Consider the following 13,023-nt stretch of genomic DNA (forward strand, 5'->3'; position numbering starts at 1 on the left):
TTATTAGATTTTAACCTACCCGGTATAGAGAGGCAACATAGAAGGGATGGCGATCACCCCTATTGCGAATGTCCACGGAGCCTTCGTTATCTGATCATAGAATTATCCAATTCTTGCTCAGAGCGGAGGAATGCAGACTGGGAAAAATAATGGAAATTATTAGATTTTAACCTACCCGGTATAGAGAGGCAACATAGAAGGGATGGCGATCACCCCTATTGCGAATGTCGACTAGCAGTAGATAAACGACTATTAAGCGATTATCGAGTATCGATGCTATTGTGAGTGTCGCTTAGTCGCTCAATTAGCGACTGTGAATACTTTTTAATCGCTCATCCTTCTATTGCTGTTTCTTAGTCGTTGGAGTATGCGTTTATAAAATTTGCATTAGAGAGTGGTACAATAATGGATAAAAAGTAAGCCAATTGAACTGGAAGTTGTAAAAAATTGTGAAATATACATATGTATGTATGTGCCTGACTTGCAGATCAAAAATTGTAAGCAACAAAAGGCAACTTGCGCGGTTGGTCGACCTGATGCAGGAGAATGGGGACAAAGGCAAAGGAATTTTCGGAAAGAGGAGGGTCTCCGCTTCTATTGTGAAAGATATACAATATTTCGTGTGCAAATTGTTTTTGCGCAGAGCCAACATCAAAGTTTACAAAAAACTGCATTATTTATTAACTAGTGCTCGGAAATTTTAAATATTTATTTTGAATTAAAGTTTAATTCTTTCGCTACACTTGTATGTTAAAGTTCTTAAACTCGGGTCACGCTTTTGTACACAAATACCCAACATCATTGTACAAATAACTAAACCGTACCGATTTCTTACACTTCAATAAAGTTTATTAATGAGGAAAATAGCTTTTCCTGCAAGTCCTGTAAAACCTGCAAACTGTGAAGCATCTGGAACGCAACTTCTATTCATAAAATTCACATATGTACGTACACTTCATCTTCCAACTCCAAAGGATCCGACAATTCCCTACTTGCTTTAGCCAACTCTACTAATGTAAACAAATGTAAACAAACAAACAGCAATTCAGTCAACCATTCACATAGTACAAATTTTTATCGATCAAGTTACATAATAGCAAAATAAAAGATGATCGACTCGATCGACAAATTTCTATTCGACTGCCAGTCGACACTCGCAATAGGGGCTTATATGTCGCTAGAACATAAGGTTAACAGGTTGACAGACATAATGACCGACGCATTTAACTTTAGCTGCCCGGAGACCAAGCCGAAGAGGAAGGCCAAAACTGCGTGGTGGTCTCGGGAGCTCTCTGGAAGGAGGTGCGCAGGCTATTTAACCAGGCCCAGCGCACTGGATGCAGCTAAACTAACGAGCTACAACAAATAGGTCAGGAAGGCGAAGAGAGAAAGTTTCAGAACCTATTTTGAAGGTATCTCGAACACTCCAGCAGCCGTGAGGTTACACAAGGCTCTAGCCAGAGGGACGGTCAAGTCGTAACTAGCACTAAAGCTTCCGGATGGCACTTACTAATAATACTAATAGCAATAGGGCAGCCAATCTGCTTACAACACACTTCCTGGAGGCCTACCTTAGAACTGGACCCGGAGCTCTGGCGAACTAGACCACAACCATGTGACTGGAAACTGAGAAAGAAGTATTTTCACCCAGGATTCAGTTAGGTGGGCTTTGCGATCGTTCGAGCACTACAAGGCCCCTGGCGTAGATGACATCCGCCCAGTCATGTTACAGCAGGGTGGAGAGAATCTAATACCACACCTAGAGGACATAATGAGAAACAGTCTTGTGGAAGCTTACGTTCCACAGGTGTGGCGGAGGGTGCGAGTAATTTTTACCCCGAAGGTGGGAAAGGGGGATTACCTGCTAGCAAATTCCTTCGGACCTATAAGCCTTACCTCCTAGCATTCTGAGGACAAATCCTATACACACTTGTCAGCATGCATATAGGACAGGAAGGAGGATCTTAGGAAAGGGAGGTTCACACAAAGGGATCTAAACTGGCGACGTTCCAAAGTTTTCTAACAAGTTTTCTTAAAGGACACTGCAGACTAAGGGGTCGCCTACATAAGCTGGGCATATGGTTGAATGATCTCTGTAGGTTCTGTGACTTGACCAGCGAGACGCCGCTTCACATTCTCACCGTGTTTGATGCAGTCTGCAGAAGATGTGAGAGGAGTGTAGGCTCTATGGGTACAGCTTGAGCACATCCACTCCCTACCCCCGAAGGCGCTATTGATCTTTCTGAGGGATCTGGGCTTAGATGAAGTGTTGTGAGAAGAAGAGGTCACAATAGATCACCAGGTCGCGGTGCACACATATTAATATTTATCTATATATATATGATAGGTGTCCTAACTGGACATAACATGTTGGCAGCGCACGCAAACAAAATGGGGAATGCTGTCAGTGAAGTTTTCAGGAAATGCATGGGAACGGGAACAAGGGAGACCCTAGAACACATCACACAAGTCATTGTCCTGCTGTATCAAAACACGATTGAAATATCTCTGAGGTCCAGAGTATAATAATCTTGAAATGATGTATAGGCTGACTTCCAAAACGTATCAATACTGTTATACTGCGGTATTCAAACTGTTTGTATATGCAAAGTTGCGACGCATTGCAGCCATATACATTGCATATCTCAAATATTCAATATAGCAATGAACAATTTCTCTGAATTTTCCATTTCTAAAACATCAGTGGTAACCAATAACAAACGAAGCATCAACTTTATTTCTGATGCGCTGATTGCTCTAGCGATGCGTTTCGATAACTTTTCATATGCGTTTTGGAAAAGTATACTTTGTACGTATGCAAAGCAATTGACGTTTTGGAAGTCAGCCATACTTCGAGTATACTTAACTAAACCTCTATGTCTATCTGGCATCACTAGGGACCTATTGGTCTATGTGGGGCGGTCAGCCAGACTGAATAACCTTACCTAACCTTAAATTTAATAATTTCTATCTATTGATGTATTATAAAAGACTGCAAGTCTTACGTCGACCCTCAAATCTTAAAAAATAAATTTATTTCCCAGGTTTAAAACCGGCTAAGAGGTGTCAGTTCAGCACTGGTCACCAAACAGGTTGGGGAACTTCGGTGTTGTTCCATACAGCAACAACAGCTAGGTATTGTATCGCAGAAAGGTCATCTGGTCCGCACATTGATCCCTTGCGACTAATCTAATGAACAATTAAGTAATACGAATTTTTTGTAAAAAGGTAGAATGTTATATATAAAATATATCATGCACACCTAAACGTTGCTTTTGTAATTTATCAAGTAGTTCTTTAGTTTACTAAAAAATATTTTTTTTACTTTCAGTATATCTTACATTCAATTTGAGGAGTGCATTACTTGGAGAATTATTGAAGTATTTCAAATAGAATAACGCTAACAAAAAAGTTAAGACTGAAAAAAGCATCTAATAGTAATGTATTTATCTGAAAAACGAAAAAAAATTTTAAATTGAATTACGTATTCAAGAAATGTTTCGTTTGTAAGCCAAGGATGAAACTTATTTAATATTGCTAACTTTGGAAAAGGGAATAAAAACACGGAATTCATGTTGCCTCGGAATTCACATCCTATGTATGCAGATGAAATTTTCCTTTCTTACTGCGAAGTCTTAGCATAACCGTTTTTATAGCGCTTAAATGATAAACCATATTTATAATTACATGTAGTTTAAAAGTACTCCGGTAACAATGCATGAGATACAGATAAATGACATCAGAAAAAAACGTGATTGATGCCGTCCGAGGAACGATTGCAGCTATGTTTAACAACGTATATCATTTATTCAAAGATGCTGACAACTGCACCTTGATGTCACAATATTTCAAACTTCGGACACGCGGCAATGTACACATTAGACTTTGGCGATGGCGAAAACGGCAGCGTGTTTTACGATTATTTAGATTTTTTACAGTCAGCACGATCTGCTTCTTATGTTACTGTAGTGTTTTTAGTGCCGTTGTTGCGCTAAATGAAAGCAGCGGTCAAAGCAGAAATGGTAGTAGTAAATTGAAAAACACTTTGCCGAGCTCAACGAGTATAAATGATACGACACAGATGGGACTACAATTTCCCTCAAGTGACATCGTTGCACAATTCAGTTTGCCAGCACTGGCTCCTGGAGGTAGTACCACTGAAGGAGGATCCGATGGTCTCGCTTCTTCAACAATGACAAGCACACTTAATACGCTTAATCGCTCGAATCCAACTATTCTAAGTGGTTCTCAGTACAAAAATTATTTTACCCATTTAGCATACGATCCTAAGCGTAAAGTTTTTTACGCTGGCGCAACTAATAAGATACTCCAATTGAATGAAAATTTGCGTGTTTTATCTCAGGCATTAACAGGACCCAAATATGATTCACCCCAATGTCACGCCAGCGGTTGCCCCGATGATGTCGATACAACACTAGTTAATAACCATAATAAAATACTAATAGTAAATTATGCACAGGGTGTGGGAATACTTATTGTATGTGGCAGTGTACGGCAAGGTGAGTGTTATACTATACTTACAATAAGACATGCATACATATTAATTTTGATTATTTAAATCATCACTAAATGTTGTTTATATGTAGGTGCCTGTGAAATGTATAACCTTACAAATTTTCCGAACTCGCCTCAGTTCATTGAAACTCCTTTAGCTGCAAATGATGAGTTCGCCTCCACGTTTGCATTTGTTGGTCCAGCAAAGTATTCATGGAAAGACGAAGATATTCTGTATGTTGGTACAACATTTACAAATGTTGGTGATTATAGGCATGACGTGCCAGCAATTTCATCACGCCGTTTAGACGATTTAAATTATGTTGAGTTTTCAATACAGCAATCTATTATTAATATAGATGTTAAATATCGTGATCACTTTCTTGTTAACTATGTGTACGGATTTAATTCATCAGAATATGCCTATTTTGCACTAGTGCAAAAGAAATCACATTTAGCTGATGAAGCTGGCTACGTTACTCGATTAGCGCGGATCTGTGTTGCGGACCCGAATTATGATACTTATACCGAGGTGACCATTCAGTGTCTTGCAACCAGGGATAATGTTGACTATAACATATTACGGGATGCAAAGATTACTCAAGCTGGCCAAAAATTAGCTCAGAAAATGGGACTAAAACGTGATGATTCTGTTTTAGTTGCCGTCTTCTCGCCATCTAAAGAAATCACAGATCAAGTAGAAGCCAAATCGGCCATGTGCATATATAGTCTAAAAGACATTGAAGAAATGTTTAATGAGAACATACATATGTGTTTTAACGGAACTATTAAGGATCGCAACTTGGGCTATATATCTGGTACTATCGATGATGGTCATTGTCCAGTAGCAGGTGTAAGTATTTTTTCAAATACGATTTAACATTCAACTTTGGATTAAAATCGCCAATTTTTTGCGTACAGACCATAGGTAATATTCAAGACTTTTGCACGGTTGGTTTAAAGATTAGTGGGTCTTCGCCGATTACTACACAATCCCTATTTCACTTCGAAAATGTTAGTATAACATCGGTAACTGCAACGACTACTGGCCTTCATACGTTAGCTTTTTTGGGAACTGAATTTGGCACAATAAAAAAGGTTTTAATATCTGGCCACAATGCCGGCGAATACGAAGAGATAACAGTCGATCCTGGCAATCGAATTCTTCAAGACACCATGATGTCTTCAAATAAAGAGTTCTTGTATGTGCTTTCGAAACGTAAGGTAAATATAATGATGGATTCGTTGGTATCTTACCAGTTTTAGTTTATACAACTTCATTGTTTACATTTCAACTAATGCAAGGATATAATTTTTAAAATAGATTACCAAACTTCGAATAGAGCATTGCTCAGTTTATTCTAACTGCTCTTCGTGCTTGGAATCTCGTGATCCTTTTTGTGGCTGGTGTTCACTGGAAAAACGTTGTACTGTCAGATCAACTTGCCAAAAAGATACTTCTGCCGCACGTTGGCTTTCACTAGGAAGTGGTCAACAATGTATTGATTTCGAATCTGTTGTCCCTGACAAAATACCTATCACTGAGCTTACACAGGTGCAGTTAGTCATACGTACTTTGCCAGAGCCGTTCAATGCTAAATATCGCTGCGTTTTTGGAAACTCAACCCCTATTGATGCTGATGTACTTGAAAATGGATTAGCTTGTATTACCCCGCCGATAGAGGAAAGACCTCAGATCAGTTCGAATATGGATCACGTTTTGGTGCCGCTTTCTGTTCGAAGTTCAGAGACCAATAAAGATTTTGTGTCGCGTTCCTTTGCATTTTTTGACTGTTCTAGGCATAATACTTGTCAGAATTGTGTGCGCAGTATTTGGGGGTGCAACTGGTGCATTTTTGACAATAAATGTGTACACAAAATGGAAGAATGCAGGAATATGGAGAATGTTATTAGTAATGAAGAAGTCTGTCCACATTTGAAACCTTCTCGGCAGCCGATACTACTGCCTGTTCAAGTGCCAAAAGAAATAAGACTTGAAATTGAAAATCTTCCCAAGCCAAAAAGTGCCCATTCCGGATTTTTGTGTACCGTTCAAATCGAAACATCTCAAATGCTTTTGCCAGCACGCATTGAATCAAATAAAATTGTAGTATGTGAAAAGACGCCGGTAAGTTTTGAAAATAAGCTCAGCTCTAATTACTTTTATTAATAACTTTTTTGGAATGTAGTATTTCTATGAAAGGAATACCCATGAATATGAGGCAAAAGTGGATATTATATGGAATCGGCAACATTATGTTGATACGGCAACCATTATCTTGTATAAATGTGATGTGCTAGGTTCCCATCGTGAACATGCTGATTGCAGCTTGTGTGTTACAAGGGATCCTAAATATCAGTGTTCGTGGTGTGGTAATTCATGTGTCTACAATGAGACATGTTCTTCCGAGGTGCACGCTGTAGGGTCGTATGATATGCCATATTCGATGATTCGCGCTAACGAATGCCCACGTCCTCGCATCGATATGATTAAACCTCTGTCAGGACCAATCGAAGGTGGAACTTTAATTACTATTGAAGGCAGTAATTTAGGTATACGAGAGGAAGACGTGCGTGGAAAAATATCTATTGGTAAAGTTCCATGTGAATTGGTTAACTATGAAATATCAGTGAAAATTGAGTGTCGAACTGGTGCTGTTGCACATGAGCTATCCGCTCCTATAAAAGTTGCCAATGACGCTGGTTACACAGAATCGAGTGTACAATTTCATTTCAAGAATATACAGCTTAATGGATTACAACCAACAATCGGTCCGAAATCTGGTGGCACGCAAATTTCACTTATGGGAAAGTATCTTAATATTGGCTCCCATATACGAGCATTTCTAGATGAGTACGAATGCAATATAAATGTAACTCAAGCATCTTCGTCGCGCTTGACTTGTATTACATCGGAAGCTACACAACCAGAACCAATTCGAATTTTACGATTAGTTATAGATGGCGCCAACCGGACATATACCTGTAGCAATCCCATGTTTCCGCAAATTCATTCGCATAAAAATTCATATAGTCAACATCAAGTATCGCCTGAACAAGGCACAAACTATGCTTATCATTATCACATTCCCTCGCCGCGGATATGCTCAATATTCAATTATACACAAGATCCACGAATAATGCAGATAAAACCCTTGCGGAGTTTTGCAAGCGGAGGTAGGGTATTAACAGTTCATGGCTTACATTTGAATTCGATTCAGAAACCCGAGTTAGAGGTAACTATTGACAATGGGCGTATTAATAAGAGTGCCTGTACTGTTATAAATCCAAACCAAATGGAGTGCCCGTCGCCGTCGGTCAATGCAAAGTTTTTGGAATACAAGGCCTCCTTGGAACAAATTAAAATAGCAGCTACAAATCCGTACACGTCTTCGTTTTCGAAATTCAGATTTGATGGTGTAAGAAAGCGTAGTACTCAAGTCGAAGATAATTCGTATTCATACACTACGATCACCAACTCAGCAAATGGTTATTCCGGGGTAGCGGGTGCTGACGTTGCCGCTTTTGTTAAGATACGTGAAACTCAATTAAATCTGCAAGTTGGTTTCATTATGGACAATGTGCAGTGGGTACGCGACTTAAGTAAATATTTTCAAAATATTCGTAGTACGATTGTTTACGTGCCCGATCCGAAGTATACTCCATTTCCAGGTGGGGTCAAGCTTTATAAAGGCGACACATTAGTCATAGAAGGCGAACAGTTAAACCTCGCCGCAGACGAATATGATGTTAATGTAACAATTGGTACATCGCAGTGTAATATAACCAGTTTGGCTTTAAATCAATTAGTATGCATTCCCCCTGAAAAGCAACCCGCACCCACTGATGAAAACGATGTAGAACAGGTCAACTCCTTGCCCTTAGTTGTTGTAAAAGTTGGCCGAAATTTGCGATTTGTTATTGGACACTTAAAATATGATCTACTTAAGCCATACTCGTTCTCAAATGCGCTAGTTGGTATCGTTGTTACAGTTCTCATCGCGTTAGTGGCCTTGTTCGTGGTTCTAATTATCTACAGGCGGAAATCAACACAAGCTGAGCGTGAATATAAACGCATACAAATACAAATGATTACTTTAGAAAGCAATGTTCGTTCAGAATGTAAGCAAGCTTTTGCCGAATTACAAACCGATATGACGGATTTGACTGCTGATTTGGAGAGCAGCGGCATACCTACCCTCGACCACGTCAATTACATAATGAAAGTTTTCTTTCCAGGAGTTTCCGATCATCCAATTTTGGTAGCACCAAAGCTTAGTTTATTTTACATACTTAGTACAAATTGAGGTAGGTTGTTATCCAATTAGCCAATTGCTCTCTTCGCCGTTATATTTCTATAAATTTAGAGAATTCTACAAATGTATCTTTGTTTTTTTTTTTTAGCTGCGATTGAATACCCCGCACACTCCTTACGACACTGCCATGCTTCAATTTGAACAACTGATTAGCAACAAATATTTTGTATTAACTTTTATCGAAACCTTAGAATCTCAGAAAACGTTTAATATTCGCGACAAGTAAGTAGCGAGTTTGTATGTTTTTTTGATGTATTGTGCGTAGAAAAAAGTCACTGCGAATTTCCTGTATGTCCTTCAAAGCAATCTAAAGTAAAAAGATCAAGGATCAGTTTATAATATGTATATTCCCCGCCTTGTTTGATGATTTTGTTATCTTTCGGAGAGTTTTTTAACTCGCCGTTTGCAGAAGGACCTGTATCTAATTAAGGTTAAAATAATCCCTACCTTTCACACTATTTACATAATAAAAAAATCCCTTTTTCTTATAATTTGCAACTCGAAATCGTTGACAACACTTTGCATCAGACGCGTGAGCGACTTATTCTCTTCATATATTAAAGAATTAACATTTTAGTATAGTTTAACTCACTTTTTATAACTTAAATTAAAATTAAAGCAAATAGTTGAATTAATTTGTATTAATCTTCTTATTTTGAATTAAAAGTAAAATGACTCTTTTTAGCATTGAGGTTGTTCACGCTTGCCTGGTTATTAGGTTATCTGGTTAAAAATTATTGTGTAGTGTACTTTATTGTTGTAAACTGAATAAAAAATATAACCACGTAACCACATAAGCTGATAACCAGGCAAGCGTGAATAACCTCATTATTTTAAATTCATCTTTTTATTTATGTGCATATGTACGAAATAATTTATTAATACAATATTTGATAATAAGGGAAAATGGCGCTATACAGGCGCTTAACGAAAAAGTGTGTCACCCGTGCGATTTCTTCATGAACCATGACACACCAAACATTGTGCCCTCCCTTCCATATTAAACACTTTTACCGTGTCTTGCAGGGACTTGATGGCTTGAAAGTCTCTCATCGATTGAGCACGATCGCAGTAAAACCATAATCGTTGGTTTCACTGATTCATAGAGTATGCGCATATATGTGTGAGAGCAGCGCAGTTTTTCTCGTGTACGTGTGAAAGCAGAAGAGAAAAATGAAATGGCCACCCTTGTTCTAAAGGATCCACTTTTCACTAGCAATTATTATTCTTTTCAAAAATTATTGTTTTCAGTAGCATTTCGCTATATCTACACGCATCTTCAAATGAACTTTATGAATGCGCGGAATACGAAGAAACTGCACATCCTAAACTTTTTGTAAAATTTCAACCAAATAACTTTATTTTTGAGAATGAATCTTAAACGGCCAAAAATTTAATGAAATATCACACACTTATGTGTGAATGATTCTTACGCTTCCAAACTTTACTAATGCCATCGTTACATTCATACGCAATGACTTTTTACTCTACCCATTTAAACGTATAATATGTAATGCGCAAGACCCTTGTATTAACCATTTCAACTATTACTTATGCTTCGCAGAGTTAATGTGGCTTCCCTTTTGATGATAGTTTTAATGAACAAAATGGAATACGCAACAGAGATTTTAAAATGCTTACTGTTACGTTTAGTAGATAAGTCAGTTGTGGGGAAGCATCCACATTTAATGTTACGGCGCACAGAAAGTGTTGTAGAAAAAATGCTTACAAATTACATGGCCATTTGCATGTATGATTACCTAAAGGAATATGCTGGTTCGAGTCTATTTTTACTTTTTAAAGCAATTAAGCATCAAATTGGAAAAGGTCTTGTAGATGCTGTAACGCACGAGGCTCGATACTCACTTTCAGAGGAGCGTCTCTTGCACGAGCAAATTCCACATTCAGTTGTAGTCTTACATATTGTTCAGGATGATCTTGACGAAAAGGTGCAATGCAAAGTACTTGATTGGGATACTATTTCGCAAGTGAAATCAAAAATATTAGATGCCCTTTTTAAAAATACACCATTTTCTTGTCGACCGTCAGTGCACGAAGTAGATTTGGAATGGCGTCATGGTCGTGGCGGCCATCTTACCTTGCAAGATGAAGATCTAACTACAAAAACGATAAATGGATGGAAACGTCTCAATACACTAGCCCATTACGGTGTTAAAGAATCAGCTGTAATGTCGTTAATAGCACGCCAAGGTGATGGCTATAACATGCATTACAGCAAGCAACAACCGCCGTATCATAATTGTAAGCCAATCATTAAAACTCCTGAGAAGATTAAGATATTATTATATTTATGTATTATGTAGATATATTACTATTATGTTTTTTTTTTTTTTTAGTTTACTACATAAACAATTCACAATCTCATATTATTATTAATAACGACATCGAAAGCGGGCTGCAACAGCCGAGAGTTTATCATCTGGTTAAAGCAGTAGTACCCGATCATTATATGAATATAAAAAATGCTGTAATTTCTGGGAGTAACGTTACTACTTCTGCTTGTAGTGCTACTAGTGAGCGTGTAAACAAGACTATACCAGAAGTTTATTTAACAAGATTGTTGGCAGCGAAAGGGACAATACAAAAATTTGTTGATGATTTTTTTGCTACAATACTAACAGTGAACGAAGAATTACCACCGGCTGTTAAATGGTTATTCGATCTACTGGACGAGGCAGCACGCAGGAACGAGGTTGCTGATATGGAAATTCTTCATGCTTGGAAATCCAACAGTTTGCCTTTGCGATTTTGGGTGAATTTTATAAAAAATCCGGACTTCATTTTTGATATAAATAAGACGGTCACATTGGATTCATGTTTAAGTGTCATAGCGCAAACTTTTATGGATGCATGTTCCACATCCGAACACCGCTTGGGTAAAGATTCTCCATCGAACAAGCTGTTGTTTGCAAAGGTTTGTTTCAGAAGTAAGATAAACTATTTGTTGATGATCATCACTTTATTTAAAGGACATTCCCCAATACCGTAAAATGGTTAAACAGTTTTACCGCGAAGTCGCGCGTTTGCCACAGATAAGTGACCAGGAAATGAATACGGCCATGCAGCAATTGTCAGTTCAGCAGAGTGACGAATTTGACACCATAGCGGCATTGAAAGAGCTCTACATATACGTTACTAAGTACAGAGATGAGGTAAGTTAAAAAGTAACCGTTTCAATATCGCTTCACTAGCTTTTCTGCCGTTATGTGATAAGTATACGTGATTTTGATTTTTGATCAAAGTTGCTTGTTACTGAATTTTTGGCCTTTTCAAAAATACTATTAAATGGTACCCGCCAGTTATATTCCAATTTTGGTCTTATTCCTCAACTCCTGTTTCTGCGCCAGTATTCCATTGCGCAAACGACCTCATAGGCTGAACTATATAAGTGCTATTTGTTCGATTTCAAACATGTTAATACTACCGATGGCAATTACTGCACTGAATTTGGTAGAGATTCTAAAGCGGGTAGTGAGAAACACATATCCCATACTAAGTGGTTGGTGCCACGACCGTTTTCCAAATTTTTGTAGTAGAATTTTTTAATGAAGCTATTGTAAAAATCAGTCTTTAGTGAGTTCGCTTCAGTTCGCATTCAATTATCGAGGAACTGGGCGTGGTGATTTTTCCTCAGGCGCAGGGAAATACAAATACGCACGGAATGACTCGGGTTTCACCCGACCAAGGGCTGTTGTTTCGGCGATCTAACCCCGTTTAGGTCGGCGAAGTATCTCAGAAGTTGTCCGTCCATAGGGCTACATTCACTACGTATTCTCCTACTCAGGGCTGGCATCGAGTCAAACCCTGGGCCAGAAACATACACCTGCTGTGTGCCGGAGACGATTACACCACAACTCCACCTCAGTCAAGTGTAATACCTGCGAGGGGTGGAGTCACCTCAGAGTCTGCTCGGGACTACGGACACATAGACAGTGGACCACGTCGTACGTGGCCCCCTGTTGCTCAAACAGAGCAGCCTCCACGGCTAACCACAGTCCGTGTGCGTGTCTCCCGAGGCAGATGAAGCTCCGTCTCGTCTATGTCCGGGGGTGGTATGCCTAGAACGGCATTCACAGGTCTAGAGTCTACATAACTCGAGACTGAGTCCCTGTGAATGCCGTTCAGGGCCTGTCTGTAAGCTGTCGGGTCCAGAGGTTGCTTAATGAACCTC

The 13,023-nt window shown here is 38.8% G+C and overlaps 1 protein-coding gene across 4 annotated transcripts in view; it reads left to right on the forward strand.

Annotated features, from left to right (window-relative positions):
• Positions 1 to 3,171: 3,171 nt before the first annotated feature.
• Positions 3,172 to 13,023, forward strand: part of PlexB (plexin B) — a 79,942-nt gene continuing 70,090 nt past the window's right edge. For 2 of the 4 annotated variants that reach the window (XR_001847154.1, XR_001847153.1), the window contains exons 1-9: positions 3,332 to 4,520; positions 4,608 to 5,368; positions 5,437 to 5,739; positions 5,840 to 6,643; positions 6,705 to 8,787; positions 8,918 to 9,053; positions 10,396 to 11,093; positions 11,189 to 11,766; positions 11,822 to 12,004. Coding sequence is in view for 2 of the 4 variants with exons in the window: in XM_017613000.1 (XP_017468489.1) it covers positions 3,734 to 4,520; positions 4,608 to 5,368; positions 5,437 to 5,739; positions 5,840 to 6,643; positions 6,705 to 8,787; positions 8,918 to 9,053; positions 10,396 to 11,093; positions 11,189 to 11,766; positions 11,822 to 12,004 (6,333 nt within the window). In the remaining 2 variants the exon portion in view is untranslated. Of the gene's footprint in view, positions 3,229 to 3,331; positions 4,521 to 4,607; positions 5,369 to 5,436; positions 5,740 to 5,839; positions 6,644 to 6,704; positions 8,788 to 8,917; positions 9,054 to 10,395; positions 11,094 to 11,188; positions 11,767 to 11,821; positions 12,005 to 13,023 lie in introns of those variants that run through there. The other 2 variants (XM_017613000.1, XM_017613001.1) reach the window with 2 other exon arrangements.

Source organism: Rhagoletis zephyria, unplaced genomic scaffold (genome assembly GCF_001687245.7).
Source record: "Rhagoletis zephyria isolate East Lansing unplaced genomic scaffold, Rhagoletis_zephyria_1.1 Rzeph_scaffold_00598, whole genome shotgun sequence".
Taxonomy (NCBI): Eukaryota; Metazoa; Arthropoda; class Insecta; order Diptera; family Tephritidae; genus Rhagoletis; species Rhagoletis zephyria.